We start from the raw sequence: 21,800 nt of genomic DNA on the forward strand, positions 1-21,800 counted from the left end.
ATAACAGCATGATAAAAGAAGAAAGGACAGTATACCTGAGGCTCAGGTTCTCTGTCGGGCATTAACCCAAAATGGCTTAAAATCTGTTCTTTCATGTGATCCTGAAGTGAAGCAAACCAGGACACAGACTGCTGATAAACTGAATCGTGCAGTGCGGTGAGTTCTTCATACTCCGGACCTTCCACCTGATGAAGGAGAAGAGACAACCTTTTCAACAATTCATTATCACACACGTGTCCATCACACAGTGACTGCGGCCACGTCTGCTGAGCGGATTCCCGGCATTTAACACTTCAGTAATTCATTAGTGTTTTATAAACACGATATATGCTCAACATAGAAATCTTCACTTTTTTTGCACAGTGGAGCTCTACCTACCCTGTCTGTCTGTCCGTCTGTAACATCCAGATGTTTCTCTTAATATAAGCACATACCCGATGTTATCATGAATCATTTTTAACGAGTACATGCAATCCTATATCGGAGATGTGCCATAATTTACTCAACCATTCACGTAAGATATATTTTAAAATAATACAAGTAATGTAAGTATTTACGCCAAAGTGGTTTTGCGTGTGTGTGTGAGAGAAGGGGCTGCATTTCCTCAGGATAGTTTCCCAGAAGTAGAATTACCAAGTCAAAGAGTTATAACATTTTAAAAATTATATTCCATGTCACCACATTATATTCCAATAGATATGCTACAGCGACAGTGCATTCACGGCCTGAGCCTGATGCCAGGGGGAGGCCCTTAGGCTTCAGACGGATGCGCCCTGCTGCCCGGGGCCCCTCCCACTGCCCAGCAAGGCTCAGTCCTACGTAGGGACACTAAGCAGGAGAAGCTCTGGGCTGAGGACCAGGGGACCCAGGTTTGTTCTGGCTTCATCATTGCCTCTTGTGTGCAAGTTTCGGCCAGTTGCTCAGCCGCCTTAGGAGAGAATTTTCTCATCTGTAAAATGGGAATAAAGCACTAAGGTCCTTCCTGGTTATAAAACAACAGCATTTATGAAAATTGGGGTAAACTGAGGAATCAGATTATAACACACATGACCATTCTCAATTTGATTTATATAATACAAATCAAATATTCATATGTAGTGGAGAGTTTTCTTTTAAAAAAAACTAAAATTATTTCATGTTGTAGCTATTTAAGCTACCATTTTAAAATATATACATATACCCCCAAAAGTCATCATCCACAATGACAGTCAATAAACCCTCTCATCAGATTTGTTATCAGCACAGAAGAGGGACCCTGAGAGCCACCGCACTCGGTCTTCTTCACACTCAGCTCCCTGGGCCCAAGACCTCAGAGCTCACCTCGCTGCACTCTGCCCTCTGCCCCATGAGGCCCGGTGCCCACAGATGACCAGAAACAGCAGCTGGCAAGGGGACAGAGCTGGCACCGTGGGTGTGACTACTCACCTTTTCATCTTCCAGATACTCAATGTCTGCCGTGTTGTAGCCGTCTCTGTGACGGTGGCTCAAAACCCGGAAGCGGCTAATCCCAATGGCATCCACGACGGAGCTGCCGTCTGGGAACGTCCTGACGTCTTTGATCTCCAGCATGCAGCCGTACTCTGAGATCCTGGCGGGACAGGCGGGAGAAACGACCCTGACTTTAAAAATGCAGGAGGGTCTTCAGTTCTCCCCAGATGCAATCCTGGGTCTTAAAGGAATAACAAGCCAAACGAAACAAAGAGCATCTCCACGCCGGAGCAGCAACGTTATTTCCTCCAAGAGACCAGCAGCCGATGAGATACACACTGATGTGCGACATGGCAAGAGAAGGGCTGACGGGGACGGGGCACTTGTGCCTCAGCCCTTCTAACCAGTGGGGTGGGGACAGGTGGACCTGAAATGTGGCCCCTCGGCCCCCTTGGCCAGGGCACTAGAGCACTGTCCCCACGCCCCGCCCCTCAGACTCTGCTCCCGTCCCCCATGCTGTTCCCCTCCCCAACAAACTGCCGCAGAAACGCATCTACAAGCACTGGCTTCGGGGCTTCCCTGGTGGCGCAGTGGTTGGGAATCCGCCTGCCAATGCAGGGAGCACGGGTTCAGGCCCTGGTCCGGGAAGATCCCACATGCCGCGGAGCAACTAAGCCCGTGCGTCACAACTACTGAGCCTGTGCTCTAGAGCCCGTGAGCCGCAACTACTGAGCCCACGTACCACAACTACTGAAGCCCGTGTGCCTAGAGCCTGTGCTCCACAACAAGAGAAGCCACCGCAATGAGAAGCCTGCGCACTGCAACGAAGAGTAGGCCCCGCTCTCTGCAACTAGAGAAAGCCTGCACGCAGCAACGAAGACCCAACGCAGCCAAAAATAAATAAATAAATTAATTAAAAAAAAAAAAAAAGCACTGTCTTCATCTCCCTGTCTCCCCATCACACCTCAAGACCGCGCCATTCTACTGACACGAGGCCAGTGGAGTCACGTGATGCTGGCACGCCCCAGCTGACCTGTCGCTGACCCAGCACTCTCGCCCTCCCTGACCAGTCCCTCCCTTCACCACATGCATCCTCCACGTGTCCCCAACACACTGGGGCTGCCTGGGACACCGTATCCTCACTCCAAAGCTCTCCCACGTGACCCTACCCACAGTCACGGTTCTAACTGTCCTCCACGTCCTGATGGTATCGATCATGCCTACGATGTGTCAAGCATTACACAGAGCAATTTATCATATGTATTCATCCAAGCCTCACAGAAACATGGAGGCTCAGAAAAATTAAACTGATCTAGGGCCACAGGAAGATTCAGAGCCGAGCTCTGAACCCAAGGGTATCTGATGCTAAAGTGAATGAACAACTGCACTACACACCTCCGAACTAATGCTGAGGGAGGACTCCCAAGTTACACACCTGCGTAGAGTTATAACACCTCTGCCTGGATCGCCAATAAAGCGCCCTCCTTCCTAAGGGTCTGTCTTATCCGCAGCTGCAGTGCGCATGGAGCCCCCTGAAGAGCCCCTTCAAAGGAGGCCTCGGTGCCCCAGCTCACATGTCAGCTCCTCCAAAGTCGGTCTCAGCCACAAAACCTGTTCCTGCGATAAACATCTCGCCTGGTCTGTGGCCAGGAACTTGGCTGCCAACTCTGCAGCATCCAGGGGACCGAGGCTCTCACGTTTGTCCACATGAGGCCATTAGAAATTTGTCCAAAAAATCAGCTGAACTCTCCCCCTCTCCTGGGCTTGGCCATGAGTGAGCCAGGGCTCCTGTCTGCTCTCTCCCTGGAGGACCTGTCTCTCCTCGGTCACCCTGAGCAACCTGCACTTTGACGGGCTCAGGAAACTTAGGTTCAGTAGCTCATCTGTAGTAAATCTCTTCCGAACGTTCCATATTCCCAGTGGAAGTGGAACTTACAAAACTGTTTTCACTTTGCTTATGCTGATTGTGATGAATCAAATCTTAATCATTCAAATTTATTCATCTCTTCCTCTATGCTAATGCTCTCCGCATCTTGTGTAAGAAAAGAATCTCTCCCTGTTCCCAATTGTAAAGACAGTCCCCAATATTCTCTCTTAAATGTTTTAATATTTTGTTTTTCACATTTCGCATTGGGAATGTAAATGTGTTACTTTTTGTGTATAGTATAAGGCAGAGAAAAGATTTTTTTTTCCCATTTGGACTACCCACTAATTGTCTGAGTACCTTTTATTGAGGAGTTTTGCCTTTTCTCACAAAATTACATATAAATTTGGAGTCCAAATATGAGTGGATCTGCTTATCTCTATAGTCTGTTTCAATGGTCTACTTACTTGGACTTGTAAGTTTATTGCAGGGATGTTCTCCCATCTTGCTCAGCTGGTTTTTCAAAACTACCATGGTCTTGGTCTTTAACATAATGATTCTAAAATCAGCTTGAGCAATTCCATGAAAAACCCTCTCTTGTGATGCTGACCGGATCTACTTTGGATTTATAGACCAACTGGGGTAAAAAGAACATCTCTCTATGACACTGAGTCTATGTACCCATGAACACAGTATCTCTGTCCATTCTTGAATATCTTTCAATAAAGTTGTAGAATTTTCTCCATAAATGTTCTACATACATCTTTAGAAAGATATGTTCCTAGGTATATACGGTGGAAACTAGCGGATGGCCCTAAACATCCATTCTCCCCTTCCTCCTGGGCACGTGGATGGACTACTTTTCCCAGCCTCCTCTGCTGGAGGTGTGAGCAGCAGTGACTGATATGGGCCCCTTTTCTCCAGGATTCCCTACAAGCACCAGGGCCTCTTCCACCAGCTAGAACTTGGGTGTAGTGACCTCATCAGGACCATGCAGTAACTACAAAGCCCTAGAGGATCAGGAAGCCAGGACGTGGGCAGGACCCGGGGTCCCCAGAGCAGTCTTTGGAGGGGAGCTGCCTGCTGATCTGGAACATCTTCCCTAGAAAAATGATGCGAAACAAAAAGAGATAAAAAACCAAGCACCATGGGTTTTTATAAGACTGAAAGTTTTCTGGCTGTGTGGATAAAGGTTTCATGGAGGATATAACAATTTTTTTAGACCTAAAAAGTTGGACCAGATTTGTTTGTATAATGGTGAGCTAGAAGAGAATTACAGGCAGAGGGAAGCATGGAGGCATGAAAACATGAACTTTTTTTTAGAGAAGGGCGAATAATGTGGCAATGGACCAGTAGGTATGATGTTCCAAAGGAAGGAGTAGGAGATGAGGCTAGAACCAAAGGGTGGGACCACGTCATGGATGGCCCTGAACTTATACTTTGTTACATAATAGGAGCCACTAGAGGTTTTCAACATCACCTTAAGTTGTTCTTCAAGAAAAATGACAAACGATACATTTAATTTGAACCCTTTCTTTGAACACTGGTAATTCTTACCCTGTGTACTCAGCAGATAAACACATGCCAAACCGTTTGGTGCCAGTTTCCATGCATCTTCTTATCATAAGCCGATAGCGGGGCTCAAAGACGTGGAGCGGACAGGGCACGGTGGGGAAGGCCATGGCACACACGAAGATGGGCACATCCCTGGTCAGACTGTGGGGTGAGGGAAATGTTAACTTAGAGGTGGAGCTGTTAGAAACAGAAGGGAGTGAGAGTCACTGTGAAATAGCAAAAGCTAGCCAACCTCAGCTCTCTCATTTACAAAACCCTCAGGTTGGCCTCAGGCTTAGGTGGGAAAAGAAAGCCAAGGGCCACAGCTTGAGAAAATTCTCAGCTGACCCAGGTTCCCTGCCAAGCCCTCTTATTTAATCTGATGAGACCACGCTTATGATCACTATAAAAACATTCTGATGACCTTGAGGGCACTGTGCTAAGTGAAATAAGTCAGACAGAGAAAGACAAATACCACCGTAGGGCCTCATTGATATGTGGAATCTAAAAATAAACAAAACCAAGCTCACAGATACAGAGAACAGACAGGGTTACCAGAGGAGGGGGCAGGTGAAGTGGGTGAAGGGGGTCAAACAGCACAAGGTTCCAGTTATGAAATAAATAAGTCCTAGGGGTGTAAGGTGCAGCATGGTGACTATCGTTAATAACACTGTGCTGCATATTTAAAAGTTGCCAAGAGAGTAGATCTTCAAAAGCTCTCATCACAAGAAAAAAATTTTTGTAACTATGTCTGGAGACAGAGGTTAACTAGACTTATTGTGGTGATCGTTTCACAATATATACAAATATCAACTCATTATGTTGTACATCTGAAACTAATACAACGTGAGATGCCACTTATATCTCAAGAAAAATAAATAAGAAAAACTCCTGATGAAAGCAGTCAAAGGTAATGACTTCTAAATAAAAAAAGAGTAGAAGAATGATAAGGTCTCAATACTTACAGGTCACTACAACACCACACTTTAACCACTTTAAAAGAGAAAAAATAACTGTCAAGCCTATTTTGAGTGGTAATCCCTTTTTCCCTTCTGTTTCTATGTCCTGTGCCTTTTCAATTCTGAAAAATTCAGCACTGCTTATTTAGATACAAAAAGCAACCATATAATATTGTCAAAACACACTTTTGAAATACTTCTTACAAACGTTTTCAATTAAATTCACATAAACTCTTTGCAATTAATTTTTTTGGAGGCTAATTTCTCTGCCAAAGGCAGGGGAAAAGAATGAGATAAAGCCGTGAGATTAACAAGGATTTTCTTCTTTAGCCTGAACTCAACACCAAGTACCTGGAGTACGGGGACTTACTTTGAAAGCTCCGTCATTTCTTCATCATAAATTCTCTTTCTGTCGGACAGTTCGTCTGACAAATATCGAAATATTAATTCTTCAGCCAGAGTAGTTATATGAAAATTTCTGCTTGCCAACAACTGGAACAAAAGAAAAAGTTAAATAATACCACATGGTAATTAATTCTTAAGGACAAAGAGCTCTCTTCCTAGTCAAGGGTCAACAAGGAGGTGGGGGGAGGGGAGTGGTCTCAGAAGACAAAAGGGACTGAGCTGAGAGCAGGGGGCTCGGCCCTGAGAGGGAGGGGAGGGGGGGAGGGGAGGGATGTCCCCAGCCCCCCCCCGCCCCCCCCCCCACCATGAGAGAAGCGCAAAAGAAAGGGTTCCCTTGGAGGAAGGAAGAGGCAATTCCCATTTTGCTAGCATATACGCTTTCCATGAGTAGCATAATGTCAGGGAGGGTGAGTAGCAGGTAGTGGGAGAGAAGAGAGATATCAAAGAACCACCTTGGAGACTGAAAAGCTGAAGCTACCAGAGAAGCACAGTAAGAATGACTAATAAGGACTTCCCTGGTGGCGCAGTGGCTAAGAATCCGCCTGTCAGTACGGGTTCGAGCCCTGGTCCGGGAAGATCCCACATGCCTTGGAGCAACTAAGCCCGTGCACCACAACTACTGAGCTGGCGCTCTACAGCCCGTGCTCCGCAACAAGAGAAGCCACCACAATGAGAAGCCCGCGCACCGCAATGAAGAGTAGCCCCCGCTCGCCGCCACTAGAGAAAGCCTGCGCTCAGCAACAAAGACCCAACGCAGCCAAAAACAAATAAATGAACAAGTAAATTTATTAAAAAAAAAAAAAAAAGAATGACTAATAAGGTTTTGGGTCTCAGATTTAAGATTATGAACTTAAAGTGAAGTTTAATCTTCCCTATTTTGTGGGTTTACTCTAGCATTGCGATGCTACTTATACAGACGCACACAAAAGGCAAAGAGTTGACTTGATCTGGACTGGGAAAGGGCATTGACGGACTAAGGAATTAAAGCTGGATGTGAAGGGGAAGTAGGTGGAGACCGAATAAAAAAGTGCCAGGAATTGTCAGTTCCCAAGAAATACTTACTTCTGAGAGTTTTTCTTTGCACAAAGGACAATGTGGGGCATGGTCCAGGCAGCGCTCGAGGCATTTTAGGCAAAACGTGTGTCCACAGGGCGTAGTGACAGGCTCAAAGAGCAACCTGGAGAAAACATCTGGGTTTTCAGCAAAAAATGTCCAGAAGACATTTTCAAATAACCTTTTTATAAGAATTCTAGAAATCACTTATATCCATTTTCCATTTATAACTTCCTTAATCATATTTTTGGAAAAGAAATCAATTGTTATTGAGATATATGTAATTTCTCTGACAATAAAAAGCCTGTTACGTTTAGGATACAAAATTCAGAAAGGCTGAATTCTTCACAGTTGCGTAGATTCTATGTCATCCTACCTCATGCAAAGGGCACACTCAAAATCAGCCACGTCTATCAGGAGCTCTGCACTTTCTCCTACGTTAGAGCTCACGTTCCTTTGGGGTGAGGAATCAGCCTCTGAAAAAGTTAAATGCTATAATTAACACTTGCACATCTGGGTAAGAGCATGCGATAACTGTATTTCCTCTGGATAAAGTATGTTACACCAAGGTAACAAACCATGCTGGATGGGATTAGCGGTACAGCTGTCCCTCCATATCCCCGTGGGGACTGGCTCCAGGATCCCCACAGATACCAAGACCCCTGATGCTGGAGTCCCTTACGTAAAATGGTGTAGTATTTGCATATAACCTAAGCACATCTTCCCACATACAGGCATCGCCCAGAGATATTGCAGGGTCAGTTCCAGTACACTGTAATAAAGTGAATATTGCAATAAACTGCATCACACAAATTTTTTTTTTGGTTTCTCAGTGCATATAAAAGTTATGTTTATGCTATACTGTAGTCCATTAAGTGTGCAATAGCATTATGTCTAAAAAACAATGTACATGTGTTAACTGAAAATAATTTATTGCCAAATGTGCTAACCATCTTCTGACAACACAGGTTTGCCACAAACCTTCAGCTTGTAAAAAAAAAAAAAAAAAAAATCTGCAAAGCACAATAAAATGAGGTGTGCCTGTACATTAAATCATCTCTAGGTTACTTATAATACTTATAATAATATATGTAAATGCTATGTATTGATAAATCGTTCCTACACAGGGCAAAAGCAAGTTTTGCTTTTTGGCACTTTCTGGAATTTTTTTTTCTGAATATTTTTGATCCGTGGTTGGTTGAATCCGTGGATACTGAGGGCTGACTGTATACAGCCATAATTTATCTGTAAAGCATGAATAAAAGTGAAAGTTATACCTAAATTTTCTCTATTCTTGACTATGAAGTCCTTGTAGGGGTAAACATTTAAACTGTCCTACAATCTAGAAGGTGATATGTTCATTTCATTATTAATTTTAAACTACCTATATAAAATTTTTCTAAAGTACACTGAGTATCACCCAACATTCTACCACTCTAGGGTCACACACTCCATGACAAAATAGTCTTACTGACCTTTCTTGGGAATTTTTCCAGGGGCGTTCACATCGTATGCATCCTCCAAATCATTCGGAAACTGTCTCTTTAAACCAGTGCTCAGCGCCGCTGGAAGAAAACTTTCTAACACTTCCTTATCCTCTTCACAGTGTAGGCCCAGTATAAAATATAACACCGAAGAATTGGTATTTCTAAACACATCCTGTTTCTCAGATGGATTCTGGTTAAGTAGGAAAAAAGAATCCTGAATATTAAAGAAATCATAGCATCAGAGAAAAAAAAATCATGCAGTAGCCTTTCTTAGACATCTCTGGAAAAAAAGAGAGCATATACTCTTCCCTCATAATTGGTTTCATCTATTAACTTCTAAGATGAACTTTACACTTTTCATGGTAAAATATAAGGATAATTTCTTCCTGAAACAGATCAACTGAACACCAATCTTCATATATTCAAACCATTCCTCTACTCTCTTTTCTCCAAGACAAAATAATGTCAAGTCTCCTGATGTTGTGGGTTGTTTGGAGATGTTCTAAAAGTTTCTTTCAATCTTCAGTGATTTTCATTACTTCCATCAAATTCCTTTAAAAGTGTCAATTCTCAAGTTGAGAAGCCAGAACTGGTCTTAAGAAGTACTTGTAGCTAACGTAATGCAACCGTGTGAGTAACTTGTAAATGTTCAAAATTACATAAAGCTTAATCAAGATAATATTGACAAACACGCGCACTTCCCACCTTAGAACTCCCGGCACTGCCACCTCCCTCCACAGGAGGCTGGCTGTTTACATGGTTCTGACACTGAGCCGTTAATTTTGTGTTCAACATTCTGCTTTGGACGGAAGATGTTAAATGCTGAGGCACGTTTTCTGAAGCAGGGAAAAACACCTCACACATTACCTGTAAAATTGCCAAGAAGAAAAAAATATATTTTAAGACACTTTTGAAAAATACATCATATACCTGAAAGACTCAGAGGAAACTTTGAGGCCAAACAGGCCTAAAACATTGACAAGAATAATTACCCTATTCCAACCGCCAATGTTTTAAAATTCAAGTGTTTCTGAAACCACAGTCAACGTCTTAAGCATTTTAGTCCCCAGTCCGTGTCCATCTTACTCTTACCAATTACAAAATATGAGTGTTACAGTTTCTTTCAGTTTGGTCCTTACACATCTGCTACAGAAAATCTCCCCTAAATGTCTCAGGGATGAGAGAGAAACGTGGGGTGTATTGGTTGCAGGGGGTCCCAGACTGAACCTAAGCTGTGATGACCCACAGGATTAAGATAGTTCTAGAGGGCTGCTTAATTTACAAGAGAACCAGAAGAGTCAACTAGTAAGAACTTTAGAGGAAGAGAAGGTGAAGGGGCGCAATTTTGGTTCACCAGCTTTTGGTGGTGGTGGGAAGTGCCGGCCAGCCCCTCGATGGTCTTGCCCAACCGCATGGACTCAGCTGAATCCAAGGGCTTAAGAGAGGTGTAAAGGATTCAGGTTCGAGCCCTGGTCTGGCGGGTTCGAGCCCTGGTCTGGGAGGATCCCACATGCCGCGGAGCAACCGGGCCCGTGAGCCACAACTACCGAGCCTGCACGTCTGGAGCCTGTGCTCCGCAACAAGAGAGGCCGCGATAGTGAGAGGCCCGCGCACCGCGATGAAGAGTGGCCCCCGCTCGCCACAACTAGAGAAAGCCCTCGCACAGAAACGAAGACCCAACACAGCCAAAAATAAATAAATTAATTAAAAAAAAAAAAGAGAGGTGTAAAGGATTCACTGAAACCTCAACAAAGAATCCACCCACTGCACTGCAGGTGACAGATGAGTGCACCAGAACCCACGACCTCTGCGGCAGTGAGGACCAGCATCCCAGCAGGGACGTCAGTGTCCTCGGCAGTGGCCCTGAGGGGTCAGCAGAGCTGCAGGAGGCTGCCAGGGAGGGTACCACATCTCATGGGCATCAGGAGGCTGGCACTGTTTGGCGCCGCCTGTGACAGAAGATACCTAGCACCCGTAAAATGCTGGAGGGAAAACATCATGTCTGCATGCAAAAGCACCAGACAGGCAAGAATCCACAAGACCTAAATCCTGGTCCTGGGACCATCGTGAATCTGCTTCATCCCTCTGAGCTCGGGCTGAACTTCTCATGATGCTGTTGTAAGCATCAGTTGGGGTAACATAAGTTTTACGATTCTTGTGGAAGTTGCAGGTGAGACAAAGCAGGCAGGAATCGTTAAAAATAGCCAGCTCAAGATTCAATATTATTTTGACAAGTTGAAACAGTGATCAAAACCAATGAGTGACAATTTAACAGGATTAGCAAAGACCAGTCAACTACACAAGAAAAGGATAAAAAATATTGCTAGAAAGTTCTCATTAAAAAAAAAAAAATCTGGCTATTCTGGCTAATTACAGTGCTAATAGAAGCCAACAGTGTGATTTTATCAGGCTAAAAATAAACTCCCAGTGAACACAGGGAAGATAAAAGTTCACCACCTGCAGCCACTGGATGTAGGGGCTAAAGTTCGGGGTATACAGCAAGGCAGCCAGAGGAGGAAACCTGACAACCCTGTTCTATGGGGAGAGGATGTTAGGTTCAAAGAACTAGTTAAGGCAAAGATGATAGCTCTTCTCTAATATCTAAGGCGGTTTAAATTAAGGAAGAAAAACTTTTCTCTTGCTCCAGAGACTAAAACTCAACTGTAGAGTGGAAATTACAGGGTAAGTGTACAGTACAAGTTGAAAATAAACAGTGTTAAAATATGGAAACGTTGATGTAAAAACAAGGACTCCTTGTCATCGGAAATGCTAAGACTGTGTACCTACCGTACAGGCTTTTTTATAGGGCAGGTCCCTACGTCAAGTCAAGTGTGATTCGATGACCTCCAATAAGACTGGGTTAAAGATCTGCATAAAAGAGCAGGTGTTTCTGCTCTGTGTTGGTGAAGCTTCGCTGAAAATTTCAAGTCAACCTATGTAGCTGAATTGATATCTTTTGCATATATCATGATGTCTCTTACAGGGCTTCTGCACAAAGTACAGTCCTTGAATTACAAACTCTAGGATAAATCACTTTGCCTCCCCAGCTGCACACATCTACCCTGCCTCACTAATGCGTGTCATTATTTCAGCAGAATTGAGGTATGTGTACACGGTCTCATGAAACATGCTGCATTATCAAATGCATGAACTCATCATTACCACTATGTGTTTTAAATCACACTGTCATGAATAGTCAGAGCTACATTTCTTGTTCATTTTACATGTAGCAGCTACTCAGCATGGACACAAAGGCTGAAAATAAGACTTCAAGAAGAAAGTCATTGAAAGGAAATCACACCTTCTGCACTTCTTTCTTCACTGAGTTACATTCAGGATTTAAAGCAAGGCAGTAGAGAAACTCCTTCAACCCTTCCTTACTTCTTCCCAGTCCGGAAAGAGCCAGAGCTTTCACGTGATGTCCCTGGATTCATCCAAAGATAAACATTTGAAAAAACAGTGTGATGATATACTTGTGTACAAACAACGCTGAAATAAAAAAAATCACTGGAACTGTTTTATTTGCACATTAAGTAGAATAAACACAAGCCCACCGAGGATGGCTCTAGCTCTACTGCCTTCGAAACTGGGCAAACCTGAATGTCCCACAAGTGCAACACACAATCAGAACACAGGAGTCCATACCTGGAATGTGAGCCCAAAGCAGTTCCAAGGGACATGCTAAGAGAGAACTGTCTACCACCCTTCACTCACCCAGTAATCACAGGTCACTACCATGTTCCTGTCTTCAAGGAGCATACAGTCTTGTGGTAGCACACAGACAGGACAGACATAACTAACACAAAGTGTAATATACAAAGTCCCACAACAGAAATGAACAAAATGCAATATGGGTCAATATTTTCCAACAGCATTTTGTTTTTGCTTTATGGATGCAATGCGGCAACGAAGACCCAATGCAGCCAAAAATAAAAATAAATTAATTTAAAAAAAGAGAGGGCATACTTGTCTTCCTCCTGACCACAGAGAAAAAGCTTTTAACTTTTCACCACTGAGCATGATTTTGGCTGTGAGCTTGTCATATATAGCCTTTATTATGCTGAGGTTCATTCCTTCTATACTTAATCTGTTGAGAGTTTATATCATAAAAGGGGGCTGAATTTTGTCAGATGCCTTTTCTGCATCTATTAAGATAACCATATAATTTTTATCCTCCACTCTGTTAATGTGGGGTATCACACTGACTGATTTGCATATGTTGAACCATCCTTGCTTCCTAAGGATAAATCCCACTTGATCATGTTGTTGTGATCCTTTAGTGTGCTCTTTAATTTGGTTTGCTGGTATTTTGTTGAGAATTTGTGCATCTACGTTCATTAGAGATAATTGGCCTATACTTTTCTTCTCTTGCAGTGGCCTTGTCTAGCTTCAGTATCAGGGTAATGCTAACCTCATAAAACGACTTTGGAAGTGTTCCATCCTCCTCAATTTTTGGAAGAGTTTGGTAAGGATTGGCATTAATTCTTCTTTAAATGATTGATAGAATTCATCAGTGAAGCCACCTGGTTCTGGGATTTTCTGTTCTGGGAGATTTTTCATTACTGGTTCAATCCCCTTGATTGTCATTGGTCTGTCCAGATTTTCTAATTACTTCTTGATTCAAGACTTGGTAGGCTGTATGTTTCTAGGAATTTATCTATTTCTTCTAAATTATCTAATTTGTTGGTTTATAAATGTTCAAAGTAGTCGCTTTGAACCTTTGTATTTTTGTGGTATCAAATGTCTTCTCTTTTACTCATAATTTTATTTATTTGAGTCATCTCTTTTTTCCCTAGTCTAGCTAAGGGTTTGTCAATTTTAACTTTTCAAGAAACCAAATCTTAAGTTTTGTTCATCTTTTATGTTGTCTTTCTCATCTCAATTTCATTTATTCCTGCTCTAATCTTTATTACTTCCTTCTGCTAACTTAGTTTGTTCTTTAGGTTCTTGAGATTTAAGGTTGTTTATTTTTTTTTTAATTTTTTTAAAGCATTAGTATTTTTATTTATTTATTTATATTTATTTATTTTTGGCTGTGTTGGGTCTTCGTTGCTGCATGCAGGCTTTCTCTAGTTGCAGTGAGCGGGGGCTACTCTTCATTGCAGTGGCTTCTCTTGTTGAGAAGCATGGGCTCTAGGCACGCGGGTTTCAGTAGTTGTGGCACGCAGGCTCAGTAGTTGTGGCTCTCGGGCTCTAGAGCGCAGGCTCAGTAGTCGTGGTGCATGGGCTTAGTTGCTCTTTGGCATGTGGGATCTTCCCGGACAAGGGCTCGAACCCGTGTCCCGTGCATTGGCAGGCGGATTCTTAACCACTGCGCCACCAAGGAAGTCCCTGAGGTTGTTTATTTTAGATCTTACTTTTTTCTTAATGTAAAAGTTTATTGCTAAAACTTCCTTGTTAGAACTGCTTTTGCTGCATCCCATACATTTTGGTATGCCGTGCTTCCACTTTGGTTCGTCTCTGGTTATTTTTTTATTTTCCTTTTGATTTCTTCTTTGACTCAGCGGTTGTTCACAAGCCGGTTGTTTAATTCCTATGTATTTGTGACTTTTCTAGCTTTCCTCCTATTATGTATTTCTAGTTTCATACCATTGTGTCTGGAAAAGATACTGGATAAAATTCCAATCATCTTAAAATTATTAAGACTTGCTTTGTGACCTAGCATATGATCTATCATGGAGAATGTTGTCTGCCCTTGAGAACATATATTTTGCTGCTGTTTGATGGAATATTCTGTATACGTCTACTAGACTCATTTGATCCAGTAGTCCATTATTCCTTATTCAAGTTCAAGTCCATTATTTCCTTATTGATTTTCCATCTGCATGACCTGGCTTCAGTGGATCATCTAAACTCACTTTCACCTGAAGTTGGCTGTGAGGGCACCAACTGGGTAGGGGTGCATTGGCACCATCTCCGTGCAGATCTGCCAGCTGAGTTCAACACTGGCAAAGACCGTGGGGACACTCAGCAGCCAAGACTGCCAGCCTCCCATGGGTATCTGCAATGGCAGTGGCAGCTAGGGCTGCTGGGGTCCTCCTCTTCTTCTTTTGTATGTGTGGGGGGATGTTCTAGCTGAGGGGGTCCCTCTGTGGTACCAGGCCTGAGGCACTTGCATTCAGAGCAGCAGCGGGGCAGGAGTCACGAGCTCAGTGGCAGGCAGAACTTCCGTGGCCCCTGTGGCCTGGGACACAGGCTCACTTGCTGTGACGATGGAGTCAGTATCTGAGGTGCAAGTGTGTGTACATCACCCATGGAACCGGGGTCTGGGTCTCCCTGCAGTGATTTGTATTTAAGGGGGTCAAGAAGGGGCAAGATGCAGCAGCAGCAGCAAAGCCCAGGGATAACAGGGCACAGAGGTGTCCCAATTGAGGAGGAAGGGATGGAGCACAGAGCAACAGCTGCACAGTCTGGTGACAGAGAGTCAAAGTCCCAACTGAGGACCCAGGGGGCGGGGCACAGAGCAAGCGCTTCATGGTCCCGTGATGGCAGAGTAGCAGATGCATAGTTCCTAACTCACTTAGGCCCCAGGGGGAAGGGTACAGCACAGAGGCAGCTCTGATTCCCATAGGTGGTGAGGCCCTGTGGCACCCTAACCCTCGTGAGTGGGGCACAGCAGCAACTTGTGGTTGCTTCTCCAGCGCTGGGAAGGAGACCCTGGGGAAGGACCCTGGGCAGCTCCATCATCTGGGTTCAGGATTGGTGAAGACTGTAAACGTCCTTAGAAGCAAAGGCTGCAGAGGTGCACGGTGGTGACAAGGATTGCTGAGGTCCTCCTGTTCTCCTTTCCCCATGGGGTGATATCCCTCTGAGGGTATATTTCTACAGACTTTTAAGTCTGTATCTTTGCACTTAAAATTGATTCCTGTAGGTAGACACCATGTAGTTAGTTGGTTCTTGCTTTGGTCTATTTGTGGTGCACTTCATCACTTCCTTTATATTTGAGTTACAATTTACTGTTTTCCTTCAGACTTGAAAAATTCCTTTAGCATTTCTTGTAGTACACATCTGCTGGCAACAAAGACATGTTTCCTAAAAATGTCTTTATTTCAGCTTCATATAAAAAATATATTTTTACTGGATATAGACTTCTTGGTTGAAAGGTTTCTTCTTTTGGCACTTTGAATATGCTATTCCAATGTTAACTGGCTTCCACAGTTTCTGATGATATGTCATTAATAATCTTACTATTTTCCTGTATGTCGTTTTTCTCACTTAATGTCATTTTTCTCTTGGTGCTTTCAAGAATTTCTTCTTATCTTTGGATTAATGAGCGGCAGTCATTATGATGTGTCAGGGAGTGTATTTATTTGTATTTATTTTGCTTTGGGGTCATTAAGCTTCTTAGATATGAAATTAATATTTTCTATTAAATTTGGAAAGCTTTCAGCCCTTACTTCTTCAAAATTTTTTCTGCCATTTTCTAGCTTCTCCTTCTGGGATTCCAATTACACATATATTGTACCACATGTTTCTAAGATTCATTTTTCTTTAAACTTTTGTGTTTCTGTTCTTTGGATTGTGTAATTTCTATCACTCTATCCTCAATTTCACAGACTCTTTTGCCGTGTGTAATGTGCTATTGAGCTTATATAGCAATTTTTTATTTCAGCATTTGTATTTTTCAGCTCTAGAATTTCCATTTTTTATAGTTTCAATTTCCCCCTTGGGACTGTCTATTAATTCAAAGACACCATACTTTCCTTCAATTCTTTGGACATAATTTCATTTAATTCTCTAAACTTACTTCTAATAGCTGCTTTGAAGTCTTTTTCTGCTAAATGCAACTTCCGGGCCCACAGGAAGACAGTTTTTACTGACTATCTTTTATCCTGAGTAAAAGTCAACAATTCCTCTTTCTTTGCATGTCTAGTATTTTTGGTTAACACTGGACATTTTACATAACATGTTGTATCAACTCTGCATTTTGTTGTATTCTTCTGAGGATTACTGGGTTTTGTTTTAGTAGGCAGTTAACTTTCCTGGATTCAGCTGCATCAACTTATCATTTGCTGGGTTATATTTCTGAATATGGGCAAATCATTTGCTAGTACTGGCCCATCTCTATTTGCACCAAAAGCTTGGACTCAATATCAGCCATGGCTGCTTGCTTGAAAGGATGGTTTTGCTTGGGTAAAACACCTGCTGCACCAGCCCCAACTGAAGCTTCCATCTCATCTTAACCACAGTTGGCCAACTTCATCCTCCCTTCAGTCCTCTGAATTCACCTTCCAATGGCACTTCCTTTAGCTGCAATAGTAACCTGGAAATAAACTTTTGTCCTTTACTATCTTAAAGTGATTATCAAGGTTGCACTCCTGCTGGAGCTGTTCTTCACTAGACATATATCAAGAACTGAGATTCACAGATTTACAATAAACCCTGAAAATAAAACCAAAATCCCAAAGGCTAGAGATACATTTGCTGCCTCCCTGACATGTAACTTTGTAGTAATTAAGTCTGTCTGTTGTCAGAGACACACTGCCAGGTTGTTAGCACAAAGATCAATACCGTGGAGAAGAATCTAGCTTCAAAGGGCAACGTAGGTCTACTGTCAATCAGAAATACTAGACTTGTAATTCACAGCCCTTAAGGCCCAATCACTACTGATAGAAATTACCTCAGAAGAATAAAAGATCAAGGGATCAGAGAAAAAGTATCAGAAATACGAGTAGGAAATGTATTTAGTGAAGCAAACAAGCAACAAAATAAATTTCCGGGCTTGGTCCAACAAACGCTGGCTTCCCATTCTTGGACTCATCCCCACACCCATCTTAATACTCAATCTAATATGAAAACATTTTGTTTTAAAGGATGACTGGTTGGATGAATGGATGGATAGAAGGAAGAAAGGAAGAGCAAGCTACATCCATCCTGTCTATTAACCTGGGTTAATGTTTCTTCAGTGTTTCTAAAACAAAGATGATTAAAAAGCAATACAGCAGGAGAAAAAAATATTTTTATTAGATAATAGAGAATGCTATAGGTATTAATCTCATCACAACTTCTTTAAAACTTTAAAATCTCTTAAGGGGTTTAAAATTCAAAAATTCATGAAAAAAGTTACAACTTTTATACTTTGGCTCCTTAATCTTCTTCAAGGACAACTTAAGCTACTGTTATTAGGTTAGCAAACCTTATTTCGTGTCACTAGAGGAAGTAATATTAGACCTTTCCAACCAAGACACAGAGATTAAAATTATTACAAAATAAATACATACAAAACATTCACCCTTTTACTAACACCATTTATATGCACCATGCATATTAGGGCCCAACTGCTAATCACTATTATTATGATTATAATAATAATATAGTATCTTCCTACTTAAACTGTAATTTTAAACATTTCCTCTTTATTCACCAATTCATAAAATTCTATTAGTTTGTTTATATATTTGTTCAGTGCCTAAGGCATATTATTCAGCTAATCATCTACTAATAGTAATCTAAATTAGTGTTTCCTATCCAGATCCAGTTGGAAACTTGGTCTTTTAAACTGAGTTGTTTTATTATGAAGCGGATTGCTACATTTAGACTATCTACAATTTGAGGGAAATGTACTCTGTCCATAGGTACTAATCACAATGATCTTACTTTATTCTTCAGAAAATCCCATACACAGGTAACTATGTTCCATATCCTGTGACAAACCATAATGGAAAAGAATATGAAAAAGAATGTATATACATATAACTGAATCACTTGGCTGGATGGCAGAAATGACCACAACACTGTAAATCAACTATACTTCAATAGAATTTTTAAAAATCCCATATATTTACATTTATTATCTCCAAAGCCAACCTATACAAACAAATACCTTAGGCAGGAGAGGTTCATTCTGACAAACTGCACCGGCATCCTGCAGAGCCTGTTCATAGTTCTTCATGGATAAATACAACTCTGCCCGCAGCAGCAATAACGAATTATCACCAGGAGCTGAAAGGCATGAGGAATGGAAATAAATAAAACTGACTGCATTTTTAAAAAATGATCTTTAAGTCATTAAAAATATTAAATTAGAAAACAAACATAAAGGTAAAATAAATAACACCTCCTCTAATCATATGTAGAGTTTAGTAGTTTGATAAGTATATTTTACATAGCTTTTCTCAGGAAATCAGAAAGAGAATGAGTAAGATTTCAAAATGCACCAGGAAAAACCAGACTGCTACACACACACTAGCTACAACACAATCTCCATTGAGTAGATGCTGAATCATCTTCATGTTATAACTAGGTATTTAAAAAGAAAAGATTTCGAATAATTTTCTTGAAAGTACACAAGGAAATTCACGCTTAAAAACAGAAAAGTAAAACATAATTTGTTTTTCTATGCAACTGAGCGGGTGCAGATTCGTACCCATAATATGTTCAGGTAAGTGGGAAAAGAAGGGGAAAAAAAATCTTCCTTTTCCCTAGATTCTTCAAACGGAAGAGATCTTGAGAATTACGGTACTCATACGCTACTAAGGACCTAAGTACAGCTTACACAGAAGCTAACAGTGCTCTATGAACTGATGACAGTGTATGAAGTTGTTGACTAGGCAGGGTACCATGGAAACGTGACAAAGCCAGAGCTCAAGAAAGCAGAACCATCATGGCCATGTTTTTAGGCTGCTGGACAGAGTTCACTCTACCCATACTCACTGTAGGGTCTTTGAAATAGGGCTGAAGTGTGCATTTTAGTTCATCAATAAAATGCTGGGCGCCTAAAATGTGTTCTCATCTCTCCACTTAAGATGCATTTTTGGCCTGCTCCAAATCCTTGATCTTGACCTTTTTCTCAAAGTAACCACTTAGTACTTTCCAAAGGCTACCACCTCTCCTCTTTGTTTACAGAGTTAACTGGTCAAAGGTGCAGGCAAGGCATGGGGAGCAGGTATTAATTATGCTATTGCTACAAATGTATAATATAGAGAAGGTATGACAAGGAAAAAAGTTGGAGAAGGGAAAAGTAACAGCAGGAATGGAGGAGCCAAACAAAAAAAGCTGAATTTTTAAAAAAGACACTGACTGGCTAGAGCAGAGATGAACAACTTTTTCTGTAAAAGGCCAGACATTAAATATTTTAGGCTTTGCAGGGAAAGAGGTCAACTTGAGGATATTATGCAGGTATTTGTATAACAAGAGAGAAAACAAATTTTTACACCTTTTTTATTGACAAACTTCAAAATATAATAATTTGGTTCTTTTTTTGTAGTATAGGTCTACTAATTAGAAAAATGGAATTCTCTTAGAGAAGACAACATTTTCCTCAATTCAGGTTCAAAGTTAGTGTTCCCTGTCATCAAAATTGATTGAAAATGTTCACCTATTGATCTGTAATGAGATTTTACATATTCACCTTTGAAAAGGCACACAGGTACTATGGAATACTGATGTCAATCCACACGCATATAATTTTAAATTGAGCATTTCACTACCTGGAAAGTGTTTATAGAATTCTTTTAGATTCTTCTCATGATATTTGCCCCTTTAGTATGTCAATATACACTAAATATAATTGCAGATTAATCATTTTCAACTGAATATTAGATGAAAGCGCCTCAATTGCATGGTTGAATGCATTCTGAAATACAGAAATTTTCTTTGGAGACTTTTGGAAATCTAAGACAAACAAAACAAAACCGCTGCTGGAAGTACAGTTTGAGCTTGGGAAACATACCTACGAAGGCATTAAAACAAGCGGGTATTAAATTTCATAGAATGCTCTTTCAGCATCTATTACATGTAGTATATCTCCTCCCTGCTATTACAGTGAATCACGTTGAAAGATTTGTTTAATGTTGAATTATCCTTACATTCCTTGGATAAGCCTTCCTTCCTGACCTTAACTCTTATTACACTGCTGGATTCAAAATATTACTAAGAAATTTAATTAAGGTTTGGGCATCTATGTACATATGTAAGGCCAGCCTATACATTTTTTTCCTGTGCAAGCTTTACCTGATTACAGTATCAAGATTATACTAACCCTACAAAATGAGATGGAAATCTTTCCAAATTTTTTTATGAGCTATCGATAAAATAAGATGGGAGTTAAACTTCCTTGAAAGTTTGTTAGAACTTGCTTGACAGTAGTGCCTTTGTTCAGAAGAAAATCCCTGAGTTCAATTTCTTTTATGGTTTTTGGTCCATATCAGTCTTTTACTTCTTCCTGGATCAATTCTGATAATTTATAGTTTCCTTAAAATTGTTCTTTTCGTATTGATTTTAAAATCTGTTGTATTTATATCTGCAGTTACACTTTTCTTCATTCTTGATGCTACTTGTGCTTTGCATTTGTCTTCATCACACTTGCCAAACATGTCTGTTTTACCAGTTTTATAATAAACCAGCTTCTGACTTGTTACCCAGCTCAATTTTTCCTGTTTCACTAATTTTTCTGTTTTTTCACTATTTTGTTGCTTATACTTTGTGTTAGCTCAATTGATGTTGAGTTTCCTGAGTGAAAAACACATTTCATTTACATTTATTTTTAATCTTTTTCTAATGTATTTAAGCCTCCACTCCTCAGATTCTAAAGGCTGCTTTTACAGAAGTCCAAGGGCAATAAAATTCACTTCCCATCTAGACATTGAATGAATCAAACAATTTTCTTTGCTGGCTTCTAGCATTTGACAACCCATTTATGAAGCCAGCACTTCATAATTTAACCTATTAAAACATTTAAAATAGATCTCAACACATTTTCTAAGCATCAAGCCTTAAGCTTAATAAAACTGAGAATTTATTGAGGAATTGCTCAAAAATAAATGGAAGAAGAGAAGCAATTTAAAATGTTTTGTGTAGAGAAGGTAAATGGAAGAAAAATGTTTCCTCCAAAAAACCAACACAAAATTTCAGAGAGTTTACCAATTAACCCCTGTATGGGCAAAAGATTCAGAAGAGGACAGCCTGAGAACAGGCTTTGTGAGAAGAGAAGAGAGATTGTAGTTTGTGCTTAGGGCTGATCAAAGGCTCTTCTCCTCCAATTGCCACCCAGGGCCACTGTGGTGCTGGGAGCTGGGGTTACTGCTGGACAGTCTGTCCAATGAGTGGGCA

The 21,800-nt window shown here is 41.2% G+C and overlaps 1 protein-coding gene across 1 annotated transcript in view; it reads right to left on the bottom strand.

Annotated features, from left to right (window-relative positions):
* Window positions 1–21,800, bottom strand: part of LONRF2 (LON peptidase N-terminal domain and ring finger 2) — a 34,328-nt gene that overhangs the window by 3,485 nt on the left and 9,043 nt on the right. Inside the window, exons 2-11 of the mRNA XM_061210702.1 lie at window positions 18,574–18,692; window positions 12,052–12,174; window positions 9,456–9,617; window positions 8,739–8,940; window positions 7,640–7,739; window positions 7,273–7,387; window positions 6,176–6,297; window positions 4,850–5,008; window positions 1,426–1,588; window positions 36–185 (exon numbers count right to left, since the gene is read on the bottom strand). Of these exons, the coding sequence (XP_061066685.1) occupies window positions 36–185; window positions 1,426–1,588; window positions 4,850–5,008; window positions 6,176–6,297; window positions 7,273–7,387; window positions 7,640–7,739; window positions 8,739–8,940; window positions 9,456–9,617; window positions 12,052–12,174; window positions 18,574–18,692 (1,415 nt within the window). The remainder of the gene's footprint in view (window positions 1–35; window positions 186–1,425; window positions 1,589–4,849; window positions 5,009–6,175; window positions 6,298–7,272; window positions 7,388–7,639; window positions 7,740–8,738; window positions 8,941–9,455; window positions 9,618–12,051; window positions 12,175–18,573; window positions 18,693–21,800) is intronic.

The sequence above is a fragment of the Eubalaena glacialis genome, chromosome 14 (assembly GCF_028564815.1).
Source record: "Eubalaena glacialis isolate mEubGla1 chromosome 14, mEubGla1.1.hap2.+ XY, whole genome shotgun sequence".
Taxonomy (NCBI): domain Eukaryota; kingdom Metazoa; phylum Chordata; class Mammalia; order Artiodactyla; family Balaenidae; genus Eubalaena; species Eubalaena glacialis.